The sequence below is a fragment of the Schistocerca gregaria genome, chromosome 4 (genome assembly GCF_023897955.1).
Source record: "Schistocerca gregaria isolate iqSchGreg1 chromosome 4, iqSchGreg1.2, whole genome shotgun sequence".
NCBI classification, from domain to species: Eukaryota; Metazoa; Arthropoda; class Insecta; order Orthoptera; family Acrididae; genus Schistocerca; species Schistocerca gregaria.
The window spans coordinates 464,994,552-465,019,486 of NC_064923.1; the positions used below are offsets into that span (position 1 = coordinate 464,994,552).

The following is a 24,935-nucleotide window of genomic DNA, read 5'->3' on the forward strand; positions in this document are numbered from 1 at the left end:
AAGCTTTTGCTCGGGCCGTTGTGGTCAGGGGAACTGTCAAAACATTATGTAAGAACATCTACATTTGCATCTACATCTACATCATACTGTGCAAGCCATCTAATGGTGTGTGCCAGTGGTTACTTTTTGTACCACTAACTGAGCCCTCCAACCATGTTCCAACTCGCGAATAGCACATGGGAAGAATGATTGTCAGTGAGCCTCTATATCATAAACCTCTACAAGTCAGCAGAATATGTCATTAAAGTAGGGAAAGAAATTTCTAGACAGGCCTTCAAAATAACTAAAGGACTCGAGCAAGGATGCTGTCTATGTCCCAACTCTTTGTGTAGAAGGCAGTGGATTTTGTGGTGTATAACGTGTATGGGCATGACGACTGAAGTGGGGAATCAGTGTATGTACACACTTTTCTGTGCTGATGTTGAAGTCGTTGAAGCAAACGATGAAGAGGATATATATATCCTACATACTTAGGAAGTAGCTGGAAGAGTATAAAAAGTGGGGTTTTGAAAATTGATTATAAAAAGACAGAGAGAAGAGAGAAGTAACCTGGACATTGACGGACATTTTATAAATATGTGTAAAGAGTTTAAGTACCTGGGTAGTACCCTGTCACGTGACGGAGGATGCGACAGATATCCAACAACGAATTAGGCAGGGAAGGGCGGCTATCCAAAAATTAAAACATTTACTTTGGTCCTCAAAAATGTGTTTAAAGGTAAAATTCATTTTAACAAATCCACCGTGGAACCAATAACAACTTCTGGGAGTGTGTGGTGCGGACTCGCAGAAAGAAATAAAAAGAGACTTAGAGCGTAAGAAATGGGATACTTGAGAAGAGCCTGTAGAATTTCCTGACTGGACCACGTAAGAAATGAGGAAATAAGATTGGTTCAAATGGCTCTGAGCACTATGGGACTTAACATATGTGGTCATAAGTCCCCTAGAACTTAGAACTACTTAAACCGAACTAATCTAAGGACATCACACACATCCATGCCCGAGGCAGAAGTCGAACCTGCGACCGTAGCGGTCACGCGTTTCCCGACTGAAGCGCCTAGAACCGCACGGTCACACCGGCCGGCCGAGGAAATAGGAGAAATGACACAGACTTACTATAGTATTACGGATAAAATAGAAGAAAGGCACCTAAGATGATTTGGGCATGTGAAAAGAATGGATTAACACAGATTGTTCAGTAGAGTACTGTCACGGCAACCTCCTGGGAGGAGAAGAAGAGGAAGACCGCGGAAAGGGTGGCTGTGTCGAAGAAATGATGGAGAAATGACGAATGGAAGAGAACGAGCCAATTGGCGACAGATATGCAGAATGCCGCAACGAGGAAGGAAGGAAGAATCGCGAACATTAGCTCTAGAGAACATGAGGACGTTTGCGTTGCAGTTTTTTAAGCTGGAATGAGTTGCACACGGAGATAAAGGGATCGCGATCACGGACAAAACGGGCGGAGGTGTCAGCCAATTTCTTCATTCATTTCTCCATCCATTGAGAGCCCCGTCTGGGCGGGGACAGCGTCAACAGGTCCACGTGCCTAAGGGGACGTGTATTAAAAAACAGGAGACGGGGCTTTAATATGTATAAGAGCGCGGTGCCTTCCTTATGCGGCCGGCTGTCCCATTACGACGACACGAAATGACAACGGCCTAATTGGTCGGCGGTCGGCTGCGCGGCTCACCAGCGCAGAGCCATTTTTCAAGCTGTCAGAAGAGCTGTACCTGTCGCGTCGCGTAGCGCCGGCCCGATAGCGAGAGGTCTGCAGCCGGCGCCGCGCCCACGCTAACTGCTGCTGTCCTACACTGCGCTACAGTACACTACAAAGTACTCAGCATTCCTCTGGACAGTCGCATAACAGATGGTGCGGGCGGCGGGCTACAGCGCTCTCTGGCGTTCATGGCGGCTGCTGGGGAATACAAAGTCAACCGCCACGCTGTTCTAGTGGGTAGCACCGCTACGTACTAGCGTAGAGGGTTCGAATTCGGGGCCTGATGACGTCTCCTGCGCCTTCTGTATCATCTACAATGCCTGACAAAAAAGCAAAGCGGCCAGGAAACATGGTCGAATGTCAATGTAGGCTCGTACATGTACACACCATCGGGAAGGTTCAGATGGCCCTGAGCACTATGGAACTTAACATCTGAGGTCATCAGTCCCCTAGAACTTAGAACTTTTTAAGCCTAACTAACCTAAGGACATCACACACATCCAAGCCCGAGGCTGGATTCGAACCTGCGACCGTAGCAGTCGCGCGGTTCCGGACTGAAGCGCCTAGAACCGCTCGGTCACAAAGCCTTCACACCATCTACATCTACATCTACATCCATACTCCGCAAGCCACCTGACGGTGTGTGGCGGAGGGTACCCTGAGTACCTCTATCGGTTCTCCCTTCTATTCCAGTCTCGTATTGTACGTGGAAAGAAGGATTGTCGGTATGCTTCTGTGTGGGCTCTAATCTCTCTGATTTTATCCTCATGGTCTCTTCGCGAGATATACGTAGGAGGGAGCAATATACTGCTTGACTCTTCGGTGAAGGTATGTTCTCGAAACTTTAACAAAAGCCCGTACCGAGCTACTGAGCGTCTCTCCTGCAGAGTCTTCCACTGGAGTTTATCTATCATCTCCGTAACGCTTTCGCAATTACTAAATGATCCTGTAACGAAGCGCGCTGCTCTCCGTTGGATCTTCTCTATCTCTTCTATCAACCCTACCTGGTGCGGATCCCACACTGCTGAGCAGTATTCAAGCATTGGGCGAACAAGCGTACTGTAACCTACTTCCTTTGTTGTCGGATTGCATTTCCTTAGGATTCTTCCAATGAATCTCAGTCTGGCATCTGCTTTACCGACGATCAACTTTATATGATCATTCCATTTTAAATCACTCCTAATGCGTACTCCCAGATAATTTATGGAATTAACTGCTTCCAGTTGCTGACCATCGGTACGTCCGGTGACTATACACTGAAGAAAAAAAAAATATCGCAACACCAAGTAGGAGTCGTGCGACGTACACTTGAAACGTCCCCTTAGAAAAATTATACAAGATTGTGCTTAAACTGACACACAATATTTTTTTAGCGCAACGCAATCTGACTTTCAATAATCCCTACAAGAGAATGGCCCTGACTAAATTAACCTATATGTTTCACAAATCACTTACCTCACAAAAGTCTTGGTTACTCGAACTACTGCAATACAGCGAGCGCCACTACTGCGAGCTAAATAAAAGATTCAAACTACGGAAGGCACTAACTACTGATAGGCATAGTTAGCAGATGAAAGATTTTGATAGAGAACAATGTACTTACCTCAATAGTGATCAAAAGTCATAATGTATATAGCAGTTCATGACATCCAGTCTCACAGATTTCAAAACATCAATAAAAAAACCTAAACAGCCTACTTACACACTTAAGTTGGTAGACGTGTTTCTACACCTAAAAGATGTTATCTATTCAGATTTCGCGTCAGTCGCATAAGAGTAGCACTAGTAACTCCACTGTGAGTGTGCAGGTCTGGTCTGCTTTAAACACGCTGTAACGGTCCCGAGCATCAGTTACCTTTGAGACTGGACGTAGTGACTTGATGTTAGTCAAGAATGCTTTTAAAGCGACAAATACGCCATTATCAGCACCTCATTGAATTTCAGCAAGGTCGTGTAATATGGCTACGAGAAGCTGGATGTTCCTTCTGCGATATTTCAGAAACACTTGGCAGGAATGTAACCATTGCACATGACCGTTAGCAGCGGTGGTCGCGGTAATGTACGGTCGCAAGAAGACCAGGCTCCGGCCATCCACGTGGCACTCCGGAGAGGAAAGACCATCGTGTTCGGCGTATGGCTCTGGCGCATCGTTCTGCATCTGCAGCAGCAATCTGAACACCAGTTGACACCACAGTGACGATACGAGCTGTCACAAATCGGTTATTTCACTGCTGTGTGCATTCCACTGATCCCAAAACACCACCATTTGCGGCTTCAGTGGTGTTAAGCAAGAGCTCATTGGTGGGTAGGATGGATATCTGTTGTGTTTTCGCATGAAAGCTGGTTCTGCCTCGATGCCAGTGATGGCCGTGTGTTGGTTAGCAGGAGGCCAATTGAAGACCTGTACCCAACCTATATGTATGCTAGACGCACTGGACCTACACCTGGAGTTATGGTTGGGGTTGCGATTGTTTACGACAGCAGGACCACTTTCGTGGTTATCCCACGCACCCTGGCGGCAGAATTGTACGTCGGTCTAGTGATTTGATCTGCTGTGCTGCCATTCATGAACAGCATTTCAAGGGGTATTTTCCAACAGGATAACGCTCGCCCACATACCGCTGTTGTAACCCAACATGCTCTACAGAGTGTCTACATGTTGACTTGGCCTACTCGATCACCATTTCTGTCTTCAATCGAGCACATACATCCAACGTCCTCATGTGTAACTTCTCATGTGGCAGCATCGTGTTGCCATTTTCAACAGGTAAACTCTGACGTCATCCACAACCAGCACTGGTCAAGTGCAACAGCCATGGAAATCCATAGCACAAACTGACATCCGGCACCCGTACAATACAATGCATGCACATTTTCATGCTTTCATTCGACATTTTGGCGGGTATGCAAGTTATTAATCTGCCAGCATTTCACATTTGCAATGGCTTATCTCGCGATTTTGCAATGTTAATCACTTAAATATATTACCTAGACAAAACGATTCCCGAAATTTCATTATTCTACATTAATTGTTTTTTGATGATGCAATTTCTTTCGCCGGCCGGTGTGACCGAGGGTTCTAGGAGCTTCAGTCCTTGTAAATTTGGCCTGATTTTGTTATCAGCTGGAATAACATCACATTTCCTCTCAACCCATGAAGTTTCATTTCGCTTCTTCTTCCGTTATGAGCACGTAAATTTTTTGTGATCTCTAATGGTGTTCTTTCAGCGTCTTACGACTAAGACGCTGTTTCAATAAATAAGTGTTGACACTGATACCCAAGCTCAGATGTGATATCACCTGTGTAATCTCCCCCCCCCCCCCCCCCTCCTTCCTACTTCCATTTGCTGGCCACATTAAACAATGCCCAGACCAAGATTTGAGTGGAGCAAAGGTAACAATAAACTTTGAAGTTTACTTGTCATGTTGAGATGGCTCCAGGTCTTCTTGAGTAGGGGTCTGATTCTTGAAGCTGATAATCTAACATCTACATCTACATTTATACTCTGCAAGCCACCCAAAGGTGTGTGGCGGAGCGCACTTCACGTGCCACTGTCATTACCTCCCTTTCCTGTTCCAGTCGCGTATGGTTCGCGGGTAGAACGACTGCCGGAAAGCCTCTGTGCGCGCTCGAATCTCTCTAATTTTACCTTCGTGATCTCCTCGGGAGATAGAAGTAGGGGGAAGCAATATATTCGGTCTCGCGGTTCTAGGCGCACAGTCCGGAACCGCGCGACTGCTCCGGTCGCAGGTTCGAATCCTGCCTCGGGCATGGATGTGTGTGGTGTCCTTAGGTTAGTTAGATTTAAGTAGTTCTAAGTTCTAGGGGACTGATGACCTAAGATGTTAAGTCACATAGTGCTCAGAGCCATTTGAAGCAATATATTCGATACCTCATCCAGAAACGCAACCTCTCGAAACCTGGACAGCGGGCTACAGCGCGCTGCAGAGCGCCTCTCTTTCAGAGTCTACCACTTGAGTTTGCTAAACATCTCCGTAACGCTATCACGCTTATCAAATAACCCTGTGACGAAACGCGGCGCTCTTCTTTGGATCTTCTCTATCTCCTCTGTCAACCCGACTTGGTACGGATCCCACAGTGATGAGCAATACTAAAGTATAATGTTGTAGTTAAGTGCCAACACCGTGTTACGAGAGGAGGCCAAAATGCACGCGTGTTAGCTCACGCAGGCTGGCGTGAGGTGGGAAGAACTATACTGACGTGAGGTCTGGAACATGACACGGAATAAGAATTCAGAAAGCGGACATATTGTCTCTTGAGAATTCATTCTAATTACTGAATATGGCGCCTTGCTAGGTCGTAGCAAATGACGTAGCTGAAGGCTATGCTAAACTGTCGTCTCGGCAAATGAGAGCGTATGTAGACAGTGAACCATCGCTTGCAAAGTCGGCTGCACAACTTGGGCGAGTGCTAAGGAGTCTCTCTAGACATGCCGTGTGGCGGCGCTCGGTCTGCAATCACTGATAGTGGCGACACGCGGGTCCGACGTATACTAACGGACCGCGGCCGATTTAAAGGCTACCACCTAGCAAGTGTGGTGTCTGGCGGTGACACCATATATAGGTCGAACGAGTGTTTTGTAAGCCACCTCCTTTGTTGATGGACTACATTTTCTAAGGACTCTCCCAAAGAATCTCAACCTGGCACCCGCCTTACCAACAATTAATTTTATATGATCATTCCACTTTAAATCGTTCCGTACGCATACCCCCACATATTTTACAGAAGTAACTGCTACCAGTGTTTGTTCCTCTATCATATAATCATACAATAAAGGATCCTTCTTTCTATGTATTCGCAATACATGACATTTGTCTATGTTAAGGGTCAGTTGCCACTCCCTGCACCAAGTGCAGTCCTCACGGTTGTTTTGAACTAATTAAATTGGAAGATTGTTGTTGCCACTGATTTTCTCACATTTTAGTATATCATACAGTTTTTTGTTTCTTCAAATTAACGAAGTCGAAATTATATTGTTTGCACGTGTTATAAAAAAATACGTCTGATGACATCAGAGGCAAGCTCACGTCTCTGAAACTCCGCGGAAATAACAATATTCCAAAGGGTTTACAATTTTTCTTAACAAATTCCTAGTAGTTTTCGGTACGTTATTAATTTCGATTATTATTTCATAAATGAATCCAGATATAAACATAGTAAACGGTACAAATGGTTCAAATGACTCTGAGCACTATGAGACTTAACATCTGAGGTCATCAGTCACCTAGAACTTAGAATTGTTGAAACCTAACTAACCTAAGGACATCACACACATCCATGACCGAGGCAGGATTCGAACCTGCGACCGTAGCAGTCGCGCGGTTCCGGACTGCAGCACCTAGAACCACGTGGCCACCGCGGTACAGGATTGTGTAATTATTAACAGAGATTTTAAATGTACAAATAATTCGTAATTTCAAATGTATCTAAAAATAATAATTTTAATTGTAAATTCAGAACTAGTACTTACCGATTATAACATAGCAACTAAAATATTTTATAAAATAGTTCCTTTTCATAAATCCGAGCTTGAAACATAGCATACTGTATATAACATTATATGAAAGTTTTCAGAAAAGCAACTGAGATAATATTAACCTATCCAAAATTCAACAAGTAATACTGGTATCGACACCTACTGTTGAGGAAAGTTGTGCTAGAGGAGGATGTTCTGTTACACCTGGCAGTAACACAAATTTAAATCGATTCGAACGGTCGTCACTGGTACGAATTGAAGGAAAGTGAAGGGTATTGTCAAATCCAAGTATTTAAAAGTAGATTCACTCTGGACGTCAACATACCGCTACGAAACGTCATCGACAACTGGTGGTGCGTTCTCACTAGATGGAACGTCGACACGTCACTTCGCTAAGCCAAGTACTGAACCGCCACCTTGTGTTTATGAGATACCATCCGCGATACAAGAACTCGGAATATAGTATTAGAGTTAAGGCACTAGTAACGATTAACGTTATTAATAGCGAAGCAAAATTAATAACAGATATTTTTTACGACCGAAAGACCGAGAACTCAATAGCTCTATACTTCTGTTGTCGAGAAAATATGTAGCCTACAAATCAAACAATATTTATACGGCAATACACTGCCTTCTTCATCTATCCCTATTCTTTTCACAAGACGTCAAAAATTATATATTTCTCCTTCAATGCAGCTATTTTTTAAAAAAATATTTTTAATGAATATCGCTTAATTTATTTATTTTCTTACCTCTTCGTCCGGATATTATAAAATCTGAACCCTTCTGGCTTTCATATATTTGGCCTTTCTGTGTAAGAAACGTTGTTAGGTAACCTTCAAAATGTCACGAAAACAAAAAAAAACGTAAAGATTAAGAAGACATCAGATACAATATAACGAGTACATCATGAGTGAGCGCCGCGAGATTACGGTAACTTCCAATGCTAGCAGATGACGCCACCGTCCCTTCGCCGAAGTCAACGTACAAACTTCCTTCCCGATAATTCTTGATAGTGACTTTGCGTTCCGTTACAGTCTGTATGAGTGTCGCCATTTAATACGCACTGTGGAATGTTTTGACGTTCTGTTTCATTCTGTACCATGTATCAAGGCGTTTAGTCAGTATCACCCTTTATTTTTCAATGGGGGAGGCATCGAGCAATGAAAGGACGCTAAGACTGACAATCTCTCTAAATGAATAGTGTGTCTGATACCACATCCATGAAATCGAATTAGTTACTAATGCAATTGGAAGGATGAGGGGAGAACCTAATTACCAATTAATGCAATAGGAAGGGATGAGGGGAGGCATAGTCTTACATGATGTACCCTACGCTACATCCTGTATTATTGTTTTATGGTATAAGCGTAAATGTGGATGTAGCTACGAGTCGGAAGGAAGTTGAATGAATGTAAATTATCTCCTCATTACCTAAGACGTTACCTACATAGCACATCACACTGTTTGAGGATCAGCGTTTTAAAAACTTATTTAAGGTTTTTCTCAATCATCTACGTAAATACTAAAAGTGCGTGTTTATTGTACCAAACTGGTTTAAAACATCGACAAAGACTGCAGTTTCGTTTGTTTTTGTTTATATCCGGAAGTGTCATCAGCATGTGCATTTGTCAGATATTCAAACTTCTGGAACTGCAGTTTTTGGCCTAATTAATTTTGAGTTCCAGCATTGCACGTTTCGTGACGCAAAACTCAGTATTTCATACTGCTGCATATAAATGCTTATTCGCGCCCGTCTCTGCAAGTCAATTGAAAAACAGGTCAAAAAGAACAGTGCATGACAAATACGTAAGCAGGCGACACTTCTGCATGTAAACCGAAAACAGACGAAAATGCAATAATAACAGGCTATGTTTTAAATTAATAAAACGGAAAATCTAGTAAGATACATAGAAATTCTTAGTGATTGACAGAGCAATTTGAAACACCAAAGAGCGTCTACGGGCACTATGGCCACGCAAACGACGAAGTAATGAAACTCTTCCACTGTTTTACTTTATTCTACGTTTCAGTTTTGTTTCTCTCCTATATTAAGTTCTTATGTAGCGGGTACGTTAACGCGTGGTCGGCTCGTTGTATTAATTTTATAGAGAGAGCCAGAGCATATCATAGATACTTCTCATCCTATCATTTTACATTTATAAGGAAACATGCATTACGCTGAACTGGTGCATTAATCTAAGGAAAGGTTGGGGGTCAAACTCCAGCTCGGTTCTCTGCAGTCAGACAGTACATGCTTCCCTAAAACAAAAAAATGTACAAATGTGTGTGAAATCTTATGGGACTTAACTGCTAAGGTCATCAGTCTCTAAGCTTACACACTACCTAACCTAAGTTATCCTAAGGACAAACACACGCACCCACGCCCGAGGGAAGACTCGAACCTCCGCCGGGACCAGCCACACAGTCCATGACTGCAGCGCCTGAGACCGCTTGGCTAATCACGCGCGGACCCTTAAAACACTTCAGGTAAAGATTCGGATGGTTGATCCAACAATGTCATAATGTTTGCTTCAAAAACGCTTTGACCGTATTCCTATCATTTGGCGTAATTGAGCGAATTTTTCGTCAACGTCCTCATTCTACTGTTAATTGGCACCGCAGACTGAACTTCATTTAAAAAATACACTCCTGGAAATTGAAATAAGAACACCGTGAATTCATTGTCCCAGGAAGGGGAAACTTTATTGACACATTCCTGGGGTCAGATGCATCACATGATCACACTGACAGAACCACAGGCACATAGACACAGGCAACAGAGCATGCACAATGTCGGCACTAGTACAGTGTATATCCACCTTTCGCAGCAATGCAGGCTGCTATTCTTCCATGGAGACGATCGTAGAGATGCTGGATGTAGTCCTGTGGAACGGCTTGCCATGCCATTTCCACCTGGCGCCTCAGTTGGACCAGCGTTCGTGCTGGACGTGCAGACCGCGTGAGACGACGCTTCATCCAGTCCCAAACATGCTCAATGGGGGACAGATCCGGAGATCTTGCTGGCCAGGGTAGTTGACTTACACCTTCTAGAGCACGTTGGGTGGCACGGGATAGATGCGGACGTGCATTGTCCTGTTGGAACAGCAAGTTCCCTTGCCGGTCTAGGAATGGTAGAACGATGGATTCGATGACGGTTTGGATGTACCGTGGACTATTCAGTGTCCCCTCCACGATCACCAGAGGTGTACGGCCAGTGTAGGAGATCGCTCCCCACACCATGATGCCGGGTGTTGGCCCTGTGTGCCTCGGTCGTATGCAGTCCTGATTGTGGCACCCACCTGCACGGCGCCAAACACGCATACGACCATCATTGGCACCAAGGCAGAAGCGACTCTCATCGCTGAAGACGACACATCTCCATTCGTCCCTCCATTCACGCCTGTCGCGACACCACTGGAGGCGGGCTGCACGATGTTGGGGCGTGAGCGGAAGACGGCCTAACGGTGTGCGGGACCGTAGCCCAGCTTCATGGAGACGGCTGCGAATGGTCCTCGCCGATACCCCAAGAGCAACAGTGTCCCTAATTTGCTGGGAAGTGGTGGTGCGGTCCCCTACGGCACTGCGTAGGATTCTACGGTCTTGGCGTGCATCCGTGCGTCGCTGCGGTCCGGTCCCAGGTCGACGGGCACGTGCACCTTCCGCCGACCACTGGCGACAACATCGATGTACTGTGGAGACCTCACGCCCCACGTGTTGAGCAATTCGGCTGTACATCCACCCGGCCTCCCGCATGCCCACTATACGCCCTCGCTCAAAGTCCGTCAGCTGCACATACGGTTCACGTCCAAACTGTCGCGGCATGCTACCAGTGTTAAAGACTGCGATGGAGCTCCGTATGCCACGGCAAACTGGCTGACACTGACGGCGGCGGTGCACAAATGCTGCGCAGCTAGCGCCATTCGACGGCCAACACCGCGGTTCCTGGTGTGTCCGCTGTGCCGTGCGTGTGATCATTGCTTGTACAGCCCTCTCGCAGTGTCCGGAGCAAGTATGGTGGGTCTGACACACCGGTGTCAATGTGTTCCTTTTTTCCATTTCCAGGAGTGTACAATAAGGCATATCTTTGCATTCACCGTATGCTCTGCGGTCTCTATGACATTGGCAGATACAGGGAATGTGAACGGACTAACAACAAAATTTTAACATTAATCCGATGACGTTTCTTTACGTCACACTGTCCAATTTGAGAAGCAAACTCACTGGAATGGAGAGAACGGTTAGTTGCCAAATTTACACGAAATCACTGTAATGACAGATACTGCTCTCGGTTTGGTTCTCGCTGTATCTGTTAACAGAGTCATTGTTTATTCGGGATCTGTGAGTGGAAGATGATCATTTCTTGCACTACGGGGATTCGAATCTGTCACCTCCTGCTGCGTTGTTGAAATTCTGCGTGCGTTACTGACCTCGGGCACTGACGTTTTCGTACATAGCCATGTAGATAAACGACTGGACACTGCGACCAGCCAGGGTGTGATGTGTTTACTGGAAAACCACTTACACGATTTTAGCTTGATGACCTAACTTATCCAACAAAGTACTGCACACTAGTATCACAAGAACACACAGGACGCATTTTACGAGTTGTTTAGATAGCGGATGTACTTCCTATCTCTCTCTCTCTCTCTCTCTACGTTTACAGCGCTTAAAATAACTTTACTATCAGGAAGTCCATCCGGTCATACAACACACAGCCAATATGTATGACGAAGTCTTCAGCACTGTCGGAGCCCTTTTCGTGACATCCAGGAAAATTCTGTTTTTCACGTGACGTAGATGTATTTGCTTCTTTCCTGTTTACACAGCAACTTTTATACATCTGCCCCTACATAAGAACTCTGTGCGCCAGCTTATGGTGATTTGTGTTGGAGGACACATGGCAAACCAGAACAGTATGAGGGAAGAAAAATTGCCGATAGGTTCTATTGTTCCGTATTCGCAGGACAGTTATCGTGGCGTTATCCTCTCTATTTAACAATATTCAAGAACTGGCCGAACGACGGTTTTATAACGTCTATATACTGTCTGATCAAAAGTATCCGGGCAATCCTATGGAATGTGGAATTGAGGGCTAGATGTTACGAGAAGCGACCAGGCAGTAGAAAATGAGGCGGGGCGTATTGTGTTGTCAATAGAGAATCAGTTACAGGAGCATGGATCGATCAGGACGGCCGAGCGACTACGAACGTGGACTAGTCATTGCATGTAACTTGAGGACAAATCCGTCAGTGACATTCCAGCCCTTCTAAATCTGCCCAGTTCGACTGTTGGTGATGTGCCTCTGAAGTGAAAACGCGAAGGAACAATCACAGCAAAGCCAAGACCATGTACACCTCACGTACTGAAGGATTGGGGGCCTTACAACTCTGAGCAGTATTATTGTAAAAAAATCGCATGAAATCAGCGGAAGATATCACTCATGAAAACACCCTTTATATTCTGTCTGGCCCGGCGGTGTAGTGACAATGTGCGTTCGTGGAAAACGAAAGATCCAGGGATTGAATCCCGGGCCGCGCAGGGTAGCCCTCCGCTCTGGGGCGCCTTGTCATGGTTCGTGCGGCTCCCGCTCGTCGGAGGTTCGAGTCCTCCTTCGGGCATCGGTGTGTGTGTGTTGACCTTTGCGTAAGTTAGTTTCAGTTAGATTAAGTAGTGAGTAAGCTTGGGGACCGATGAACTCAGCAGTTTGGTCCTTTAGGAACTTACAACAAATTTCCAAAAAAAAAGAGTCCCGGTCAGAACACGGAAATTTTTAGTCTGTCTTTAATAGCCTTTACCTCTTAACAGTATGATGAGTCGCCAGGAACGACCCGTTCAGATTCCACGTTAAACTGTAGGTTCCATCTTCTCGGTTGGATAACAGGGGTAAGTTAGGGGCACACAAGTCGCCAAAATGGCATAAAATTAAGAATTGCATCCGGTCGTCGAGTCACACAAAAAATTATACATTCTTCCAGTTCTTCGCATTCTGCGTATGTAGTAGGCGTACAAAACTTACTACTGTGTTGGATGTTGCCTTCTTGTCTAAAACAGTGGTTTAGAGTGCAATGCACAGCAGCTTATGCGTATTCCTGATTTCGTATTCATTATTCAACCTACTCCTGCATTTCCTATTTGATCTTGTACTGATAATCCTGTACTGACGTAACCAGAACTCCTGTTCTCCCTGCCCCTGACTTATTTATTTCCTATCGACGTCTCTCTTCCAATTTTACGTTCCACCTACCCGATTAGGGATCTGAAAGTATTGCATTTGGGAATCGGCAATAGGTCTTAGTTGTAGATGCTTGTTTCCTTACAAACAGAACTGTAAAGAGGCACAGTAAAAGAGTTGATTAGAAGGTTCTAGGAGAAAAGCTCTGCAACAATAGTTTTGCAACAATAACTGCCCGAAAAATATGTTCATGAGTGAGATGGGTACTACGAGCACTTTGGAAATTGGCTTGCTCAGGCATAGAAAATATATTCAGATTTCATTTTATCCGTCTTTGGTAAGGTCTTAAACTACTGTGGCAAAGTTTATTACTATTATCATTATTATTCACTTATACATTTGGGACACGTAGCTTACATTACACGTTCGAGATGCATTGTAACAACCGACGGCAATCAGAGAAAGTGTATATTCATTGAAGAAATGATAATAATTAATAATAAACAACAACACAACGTAACCCGTCACTAAATCTTAAGTTTTTTGTTTACGGTAGGTTTCGGGTACTTTTCCCTATCAATTCTACATATACGTGGATACTCTGCAAATTACATTTAAGTGCCTGGCAGTTCTAGTATTTACCTCACGGGCACCGATCCTGGGAAAAAACTATGTGCAGATATATATGTAGTCTTACGCTCTTACAGTGAATGAGTGAAACTCAAATAAAGAGCTGTGCAGGAAAGTGCACAATGCAGGTGCACATATTTCGACAGCGACGGTTTTCCAGTAGCAGTTCACGTGAATTAAACATCGGAACTGCCACCCGATCACACACACCAAAACCTCCGAAACATATCATAAATGAACAGCTCTCGGTACAGTGACTGGTTGCACTCTGTTTTATTTATATTTGGAACGGTCGCGGAAACAGATTACCAACCATGTGTACATCCACCGATAATTGTACGATACAAGCTAAATTACAATGAATGAAAACTGAGTCAAAATAAGGGGAATAAAAATGTGTATCTACGATATTGGGCAACAGAGTCTTTGTACAGAAATCAAAGGCAATCGTAAAAATTGTTTTGAATCCGACGGTGATTCGGGTTCCTCGCCTGGCACGGACGTGGAGATGTCAGACCAGGCTCGGAGCACCGGCTGCGGACCGCCGTCGTAAGGGGAGCCACCGCCGAGATGTGCGCGTCACTTGGCGCCACTCACGTCCACTGCTTGTCGCTGAGCCTGTGACTCGGGTTCGCGACTCGGCTCACTCTTTGCTGCACTTCATAGGTGTTTGTATCGCGCCACTGCACAGCCAAGTTGACTTAGTTGGCCAGCCGGAGTGGTCGTTCGGTTCTAGGCGCTACAGTCTGGAACCGAGCGACCGCTACGGTCGCAGGTTCGAATCCTGCCTCGGACATGGGTGTGTGTGACGTCCTTAGGTTAGTTAGGTTTAATTAGTTCTAAGTTCTAGGCGACTGATGACCTCAGAAGTTCAGTCGCATAGTGCTCAGAGCCATTTGAACCATTTGACTTAGTTGGTTCCAGTTCTCGTGCGGTTACTGATCTGGAACTGTTGTATTGCTACGCCGATTTCGCTACGGACTTCTTAGCGTTTCGTTCACTTCATGGACTCAGTCTGTCGCGGACTTAAGAACATGTATTCGTTTCCCTGCGGTTCGGTGTACACAACGGAGCAACTGACGATAAATAGTTTCTACGCATGCCACGCAGGATAGAAAAAATTGAGCTGCCGTTCTTTCGATAAATCGAGACTTCACTCAATTTTTGAAAGCTTAAAAATACGTAAGCCTAATAACATCTGTGATAGGATGCTGGGAGTTTATTCACTATTCTAGTACCTTTGAAACAGACACAATCGATAACAAGAGGAATTGAGAGAAATTAGTAGTGAAGTAGGTATGTGGAATCCTGTCGCCAGAGGATGTCCATCCCAACAAAATTGTCTGGCAAAGCGTCTTGTAAAATAAGAGAGAACTTCTGATTATGAGCCTCAAGTACATTATTAAGGCGTGGACGGAGGAGTGGGAACTGATACCAAAATTCCTACTGGATTATTTTCACAATAAGGCTAAAGTAATTCATCGTTCGAAGATGAATACAACACAGCTAAAGGTCTCGCCCCCCCTCAACCCATCCCACCCCTCTCTCTCTCTCTCTCTCTCTCTTTTTCTCTCTCAGGTCAGAGGTTTCCTGAAGGAGGTTGGGCTGCTGCATAACGCATGCAGCACGTGGCGATGGAGCAGGTACAGGAGCGGGGATGTTGCGTGACTTTGCTTTGCATGAGTCTGAGTAATTGTGAGGCGGAACAAGTAATATCCACGCCGCACACGGCGAGAAGGATGCTCGGACGATAAAAAAAAAGACGCAAAAGTAAAAATTACACTGAACGGAACCATTACCCGTAAAATTGACGTGCATGTGGAGACAAAAGCTGTAGAAGTACTGGTATACGAAACGCTTCGTCTGTACCGTCTGAATGCATTAATCTCACGTCACGGCAATTCCTTCGCACTTCTAGGGTGTTGTAGGAGAATTCTGTCAACGCGAGGCAGCGTGAATAATTTGAACTTAAAAAAAATGGTTCAAATGGCTCTGAGCACTATGGTACTTAACTTCTAAGGTCATCAGTCCCCTAGAACTTAGAACTACGTAAACCTAACTAACCTAAGGACATCACACACATCCATGCTCGAGGCAGGATTCGAACCTGCGACCGTATCGGTCGCGCGGTTCCAGACTATAACGCCTAGAACCGCTCGGCCACTTCGACCGGCATTTGAACTTCTCTGATGTACGAGGGCATGCCGACAAGTAGTGGTTCCGAATTTTTAATGTGAAAACTCTTAAAGCTTTTTAAACAAAACAAACGTTATTAAAATTTTACAACTTGTTCTTCATGTCTACACACCTGTAGCCCTTTGCCGCTAAAGAGCTTCGAATGGTGGCGTGTAACATGGCGGTTTGTAACGTAACTAGATCGGTGCGCGAGAAAGAGCTTGCTGTAGCCGAGGGTCGGCTTTGAAGAGTTCGTTCACACACTGAGTACCCTGTCCTTGTGTTCATTCTCACTGATTTTCCTTCATACAGTCCCGGCCGCCGTGGCCGAGCGGTTGTAGGAGCTTCAGTTCGGAACCACGAGGCTGCTACGGTCGCAGGTTCGAATCCTGCCTCGAGCATGGATGTGTGTGATGTCCTTAGGTTAGTTAGGTTTAAGTTGTTCTAGGGGACTGATGACGTCAGAAGTTAAGTCCCATAGTGCTGAGAGCCATTTGAACCATTTGGCCTGTTTAAGAAAATATCGCGAAATTCGCCTAATACGTCACTTCGTTAAAGCTTCGAGATTTAGCAGACATTGTGACCGAAGTACACCATGGTAAAACTCTTACACTTTCTCACAAGGATATTATAGCGAAATTCTTTGAGATGAATTACACTTGGCGTGCTATGTTAAATGCAGTGCATATTATTTCTTAATAATCTGTGTAGCTTTTTTATCCTGTTCTGATGTTTCCCGACATGAACTCGAGAAACCCTGGAGACCACAGTATACACTCACTCAAAGGCTGACTTGTACGATTCTAAAATTGATATATAATTCTAGTCTACGTCAGAATTCGAACCTGCGACGCTTTTGCAATGAGCTACTTACGTAGCGAACGTAACTAACTGGATCAAATGACGTAATTTTTAAGTTTCTTAAGCGTAACATAACGAATCTTAATATATTTGGGATATACAATGTGTAAAATATATGCCACCAACGATAATAGTTTATTTACTGTTCATGGAACTATAAACTTATTTTGCTCATCTTTCGCACCACTATACTATGTACCTATGTAACAAGTGCTGCTTTAATACGATGCACATTTCAATCGTTTTCAATAAATCGATTTCCAAAGTTTTACGAGCCTATTGAATGCCATACGAGAGCGCTAACCGTGAATGAGCAGCGTTAGTGCAGCCTGCAAAGTGGCAGACTAGAATTTTGGTCCTTCTTCATCCGAGTCTCTTCATTTCTTTATCTACCACCAAGCACTTGATATCACCATAACGAAAGATTTTTCTTCAGAAAGGGACAACAATAATAGTGTTAATCACTATGGTACTTTCGTGGCGAGATGTACTCGAAATACAATAAGGAATCGTGTTGAAACGAACATATAATTATCGATGCATTCAAGGCTGTACCTGCTTTGCGTAATCTCCATTGTATTTTCCACACACTCGTGAATATAACTATGATCCCGTGAGATTTTACTGTCGAATAACTTTTCCATCACAACAATTTTCACGGACACAGGTGTTCATTTCATCATGATTCCAAAGCGCTCGACTTGAAACCACGAGGTCACGGGATCTAACACCGCCAAGACGACAGAAACTTTCAGTATGCCTTTAATCTAACCTTCACCTCTCAACCATGGTAGAAGTAGCTAGGAGCGACACGTTATTTGGATTCACCGTTCAACTGTATGCCCCCTTCCCCTGATTGGATAACAGAGGAGTCCGCAGCTCGTGGTCGTGCGGTAGCGTTCTCGCTTCCCGCGCCCGGGTTCGATTCCCGGCGGGGTCAGGGATTTTCTCTGCCTCGTGATGACTGGGTGTTGTGTGATGTCCTTGGGTTAGTTAGGTTTAAGTAGTTCTAAGTTCTAGGGGACTGATGACTATAGCTGTTAAGTCCCATAGTGCTCAGAGCCATTTGATAACTGAGGAAGACCACAGACACGCAAATCGCCGAAGTGGAGTCCAGTAGAACGACTTGTACGTGGCCACTGAATCATAGGCAATTATTATCACGATTCCTTATTATATCTCGATTATACCTATCCATGAATTTATAACAATGATTACCTTCATTACTATCAACGTTCCTTTCTGAATAAACGTGATTGTAGAAGTGTCAACGTTTGGCGGGAGATTAGAGGGGGGGGGGGGGGGAAAGTTGGCCAGATGCGACTAGAACTCGCGCTCTGAGGATTCCGTCCTAATTTAATCATTTTTATAGACTTTTCATCCATTCGAGGAATCGAGAATATCGACGATGTTATCCTGTTATCAATATCGATACTTAGAAGATATCGGCCCAGGGATTCCAAAACTCACAAGAATGTGTGAATATCAAGTTCGTGTGACATAATTAAAAATTAACGATTTTCTAATTACTTCCTTTACTTGTACTTTGAAACCATGCTTTTCGCCAAATTTCATGACTCTAGGTCAGTGGAATTAGTTTCCGAGTATCAAAATATGTGACATAAATAGCCACATCTTTTGACTTCATTGACTTAGAAGCGTACATGTATTACACCACCAAGGGACCAAGTCCTCAGTAGGTAACGTAAATTTCAACTTGATAAGTCTACCCGTTCTTAGTGAAATGTGATATTAGTAGACGGACGGACAGACAGTCAGTAAGGTAACAAATGACAAAAAAATTTCATAATTTTTGGACTTTTTCTTCTAGGTTTACTGTGAAACCTTGTTCCTTGTCAAATTTCATGATTCTAGGGCAACGGGAAGTACTCTATAGGTTTTGTTGAGTATCAAACTATGTGACATAAATGGCTGTATCCTTTGATTTCGTCTGACTTAGAACGTTCAGTTTTTTGTGCCGCTAAGCGACATGATATGTCTACCCGTTCCTGAGAAAAAGAGTTCGTAAGAGTCGCGTAGACAGACCGACAACAAAGTGAACCTGTAAGGGTTCCGTTTTTACCGACTGAGGTAGGGATCGCTGTAAACGAGGCATTCGAACGCAGCAGGTACTGAATTCTAGTCTGCTACCTTAGCCAGTTGCACTAACGCCGCTATTCGCGATTAGCACTCTCGTACTGGCATTCAACAGATTCGTAAAACTTTGAACCTCAACTTAGCGAAAACGTTTCAGAAGCACATCGTGTTAGAGCAGCATTCGCTAGATCTAAACACGCCCTAGGAACTTGCGAAAGATACCCAAAATCCATCGGTCGTTATTTATTAGACTTTCGTGCAGTTTTGATGGAGTCCAGTTGGCAAAACCGTCGAAGGTAGGCGCTCGTAGCACCTGAAGCAACGTCGGCACTTAAGACCCTGTCGTCGACGGTGCTTTCAATCGTAATCGGGGATCTTCCTGATGAAGTAAGGTGGGTAAGATGGAAGTAACCACTCGAGTTCGGATACCACTGTGCGGGAGAACAGCGGGCCGGCCGAGTGGCACGCGCGCTGCCGGCGCACCTGTTGCGGCCGGGACTCACCTGTGGCTTGCCGGTGTCGTCATAGCAACGGATGCGGGCGCCGCGCGAGCCGGGCGCCGGCGCGTCCTCGTAGGGCCCGGCCTGCTGCGCCCGCACCGCCGCAGCCAGCGCCGCCGCCGCCGCCAGCGCCGCCCACCACCCGGAGCCGCTCCACATGCCGCTAACTGCTGTCCGGTCCCGCTACGCGACTGCGCACACTGCTCCGCGAACCGTCCGGCTGGAGCGCGCGCCGCCGACTGGCGCTGGGAGCCCGGCGCGCCCGCCCCGCCGCCGCGGCCCATTCAGCTCCTCCCACGCCGCCAGCGCCGCCGGCCGGCCGCCCATTCAGCCGCACGCGCCCAAACCCACCGCCGCACCTGTGCCCGTACCCGTTTACCGCTACGGCGACGCGCCGCTGCGTGCCATTATCCTAGCGGGCCTCCCTGAGGTCGTCTCTGCCACCCGGCAGTCAGTCTGCTTTGCAATTCCGACTTTCCGTCTGAAGCGACCTCTCACGGTAGGTACACCTCCCAAGGTAGCGCGTACACTCAGGTGACAAAAGGTCATCGGATACCTTCGCGATAACCAGTCGGACCTACTCCTGCCCGGCATAGCTGCTGTAAGAGTCGAGGGCCACAAAAAGGAAGCAGTGGTTGAGAAGGGAGTGACACAGGGTTCTAGCCCAGCGGTCCCCAAACTTTTTAGTCCGTGGGCCACATTGACTCCTCCACGAAGTCATAAGGGCCAAGATCTACCTAGTGGGATTAAAGCACTCTAGCACTCCATGATCACCGTAATGTATGCTGTTGTTGTGGTCTTCAGTTCTGAGACTGGTTTGATCCAGCTCTCCATGCTATTCTATCCTGTGCGAGCTTCTTCATCTCCCAGTACCTACTGCAACCTACATCCTTCTGAATCTGCTTGGTGTATTCATCTCTTGGTCTCCCTCTACGATTTTTACCCTCCACGCTGCCCTCCAATACTAAATTGGTGATCCCTTGATGCCGCAGAACATGTCCTACCAACCGATCTCTTCTTCTGGTCAAGCTGTGCCACAAACTTCTCTTCTCCCTAATCCTATTCAATACTTCCTCATGTGATCTACCCATCTAATCTTCAGCATTCTTCTGTAGCACCAAATTTCAAAAGCTTCTATTCTCTTCTTGTCCAAACTATTTATCGTCCATGTTTCACTTCCATACATGGCTACACTCCATACAAATACTTTCAGAAAAGACTTCCTGACACTTAAATCTATACTCGATGTTAACAAATTTCTCTTCTTCAGAAACGCTTTCCTTGCCATTGCCAGTCTACATTTTATATCCTCTCTACTTCGACCATCATCAGTTATTTTGCTCCCCAAATAGCAAAACTCCTTTATTACCTTACGTGTCTCATTTCCTAATCTAATTCCGTAGCGGTCGCGCGGTTCCAGACTGTAGCACCTAGAACCGTTCGGCCACCCCTACCGGCCCCCGATCTTATTCAAAGTAAAGAAAACAAAAGAAAAATTTGGAGTAGGAATTAAAGTTCAGGGTGAAGAAATAAAAACTTTGAGGTTTGCTGATGACACTGTGATTCTGTCAGAGGCTTGGAAGGGCAATTGAACGGAACAGACAGTGACTTGAAAAGAGGAAATAAGATGAACATCAATAAAAGCAAAACAATGATAATGGAATGTAGTAGAATTAAATCAGGTAATCCTCAGGAAATTACGTTAGGAAATGAGACACTTAAAGTAGAAGATGCTATTTGGACAGCCAAATAACTGATGATGGCTGAAGTAAGGAGGATATAAAATGTAGACTGGCAATGTCTAGGAAAGCGTTTCTGAAGTAGAGAAATTTGTTAACTCCGAATATAGATTTAAATGTCAGAAAGTCCCTTCTGAAAGTATTCTACATCTACATTTATACTCCGCAAGCCACCCAACGGTGTGTGGCGGAGGGCACTTTACGTGCCACTGTCATTACCTGCCTTTCCTGTTCCAGTCGCGTATGGTTCGCGGGAAGCACGACTGCCGGAAAGCCTCCGTGCGCGTTTGAATCTCTCTAATTTTACATTCGTGATCTCCTCGGGAGGTATAAGTAGGGGGGAGCAATATATTCGATACCTCATTCAGAAACGCACTCTCTCGAAACCTGGACAGCAAGCTACACCGCGATGCAGAGCGCCTCTCTTGCAGAGTCTGCCACTTGAGTTTGCTAAACATCTCCGTAACGCTATCACGCTTACCAAATAACCCTGTGACATAACGCGCCGCTCTTCTTTGGATCTTCTCTATCTCCTCCTTCAAACCAATCTGATACGGATCTCACACTGATGAGCAGTACTCAAGTATAGGTCGTACGAGTGTTTTGTAAGCCACCTCCTTTCTTGATGGACTACATTTTCTAAGGACTCTCCCAATGAAACTCAACCTTGCACCCGCCTTACCAACAATTAATTTTATATGACCATTCCACTTCAAATCGTTCCATACGCATACTCCCAGATATTTAACAGAAGTAACTGCTACCAGTGTTTGTTCTGCTATCATATAATCATACAATAAAGGATCCTTCTTTCTATGTATTCGCAATACATTACATTTGTCTATGTTAAGTGTCAGTTGCCACTTCCTACACCAAGTGCCTATGCGGTGCTTATCTTCCTGCATTTCGCTGCAGTTTTCTAATGGTGCAACTTCTCTCTATACTGCAGCATCAGTACCGACTTTCTGTCTGAAGCGACCTCTCACGGTAGGTACACCTCACGAGGTAGCGCGTACACTGAGGTAACAAAAGGTCATTGGATACCTCCGTGATATCCTGTCAGACCTACTTCTGCCCAGCGTAACTAAGCTATAAGAGTCGAGGGGCACGAAAAGGAAGCTGTGGTTGAAAAGGGAATGAGGCAGGGCTGTAGCCTATCTCCGATCTTATTCCAGCTGTACATTGAGCAAGCAATAAAGGGAACAAAAGAAAAATTTGGAGGAGGAATTAAAGTTCAGGGTGAAGAAATAAAAGCCTTGAGGTTGGCTGATGACATTGTGATTCTGTGAGACATAGCAAAGGACTTGGAAGAGTAATTGAACGTAACGGACAGTGACTTGAAAAGAAGATATAAGATGAACATCAATAAAAGCAGAACAAGGATAATGGAATGTGGTCAAATTAAATCAGGTAATGCTCAGGGAATTAGATTAGGAAACGAGACACTTCAAGCAAAATATGATTTTTGCTATTTGGGCAGCCAAATAACTGATGATTGCAGAAGTAGGGAGCACACAGCACAGTCAGTAATTTTCATACAGAGCGCTACGTGGCATTATCAACATAAAAACCTAAACAGCCTAGTTACAACTGTTCCGGAACACAGACAAAAGTGAGGCTGCGTGACCCCCATGAGACCTGTTTACGAACTCGGTCTCAACAAGAAAACAGTAGAGTGTCCTGGTACGAGCTGTTTTCAGTTGCCACCCTAAACGGCCGTTCTTACAAAGCAACTTACAATCTAGATCTGAGGAAACTCTCCAGATGTGTTAGATTACCATTACACGTCTTGGCGTCCTTCATCGAACTAAAGAGCCTCTCTAATAGTCTCTTCCATCCAAGTGACCACAAATAATTACTGTTTGAAAGGCTTGTATTAAAATTCAGCCTTCCTATATAGAAGGAATGATGATATGTAATTTCCGTCTAGCTCTCATCTCGGGGGACTCTTCCGGCCATGTCACGGTTTTCCAGTGGTCTAGGATCCAACCGATATGGCCACGAGCCTAGAAGAGGAGCTGCAGACGATGTAGTGCTGTTAGCAAAAGCATTCGCGTCGATCGTCTGGTGTCATTTCACGCGAAACGATAAATTTCGCTGTCATAACGGATACGTTCGTCGTACGTTCCAAATTTATTTTTGCGGCTATTTTACGCAGTGTTGCCTGCCTGTTAGCACTGGCAACTCTACGCAAACGCCGCTGCTCTCAGTCGTTAAGCGGCGGCTGTTGGCCACTGCATTGTCGGTGGTAAGAGATAATGCCTGAAATCTGCTGTTCTCGGCACATTTTTAACGCTGTGGGTGCTGGAATATTGAATTTCCCAACGATATCCGAAATGGAATGTTCCATGCGTCTAGCTCTAACTAAGATCCCACGTTCAAAGCCTGTCAGTCCCAGTGGTCCGGCCAAGTCATGTCTGAAACCTGTTCACATGAATCACCTGAGTGCAAGTGATTGGAAAAGGTTGGTAGCCCTGCGCCTGCTACACGGACGTTTGAGTCACAGCTCCCGTACAAGATAAGTAATTTTAGTAGTAATAAACTGTTTCTAGCACTTTAAACTAATTTATTACGTTAATTATAGTGCTCTTCAAGCGTACCATTAAAAGTTTTTGTCTTACTCGCGTATTTTCACAGTAATCAAGCAAAGTTCGTTTTGTTTACATATCGCGGCCAGGCCAAACTTTTGAGCTTTCAGATTAAACTTCATACCGCAATTTTAAGTGCATTTACTGATAGTTTAGCGTGCCAAATACGTTTGCTGCCCCTTTATATCTGTAGAGTACCGTCATCTCTTAAGTAATTTCCAGTAAGAAACTTCTGAACGATTGTTTACATTTCGCGAGTAGGCCTAATTTTTTGTACACGTATTTTAATTGTTTTCCGGTAACTTAATTGTCTTTCTGTCACTAAAATCGATTTGTACCATGAGTGTAAAGTGCCTGACGTGCCGTAGAATCGTTAGCTCCGGGGTCTGGTGTGATGGATGTAGTAACTTTTTTCATTGGGGAGATTGTAGTGGCGTGGGAATTGGGAAAATGAGCGAGACTCATCAGTGGTTCTGTAGGCTATGCAGTAGAGATAGGAAGATTGTAGAACAGGAGGGAAAAATTGCTGCCCTTCAGGCTGAGTTAGATGAGGCTAGGCGAGAACTGTGCAGGTTAAGGGGGGAGAAGGGTAAACAGGGGTGGGAAGTGGCAACAGGCATGAGGAACAGGCCAAGAAATTCTTCTGACAGCTTTGTTATTAATGTACAAAATAGGTTTGACCTGTTGCCTCAGTCAGAAACTGATGAGCCTCTCACAGAAGTAGATGTAGACAGGGCTCAACAAGCTTTCATCAGCAAATTGAATAAGAAGGTAGGAAAGTGTGCAAAGAGAAAGAAAGTCTTGTTGCTGGGTAGTTCGCATGCTAGGGGTGTGGGCCAACTTCTGCAGGATGAATTAGGGTCAGAATACCAGGTCACAAGTTTTTCAAACCTAGTGCTGGACTGGTGCAGGTTACAGAGGATTTAGGTTCACTATGTAGAGGCTTTACTAA

General features: G+C 45.0%; 1 protein-coding gene across 1 annotated transcript in view; it reads right to left on the reverse strand.

Annotated features, from left to right (window-relative positions):
* The window catches only part of LOC126266752 (laminin subunit gamma-1), a 1,057,862-nt gene extending 1,037,962 nt beyond the window's left edge, over window positions 1-19,900 (reverse strand). Inside the window, exon 1 of the mRNA XM_049971254.1 lies at window positions 19,660-19,900. Within this exon, the coding sequence (XP_049827211.1) occupies window positions 19,660-19,815 (156 nt within the window). The 5' untranslated portion in view covers window positions 19,816-19,900. The remainder of the gene's footprint in view (window positions 1-19,659) is intronic.
* Window positions 19,901-24,935: the final 5,035 nt, after the last annotated feature.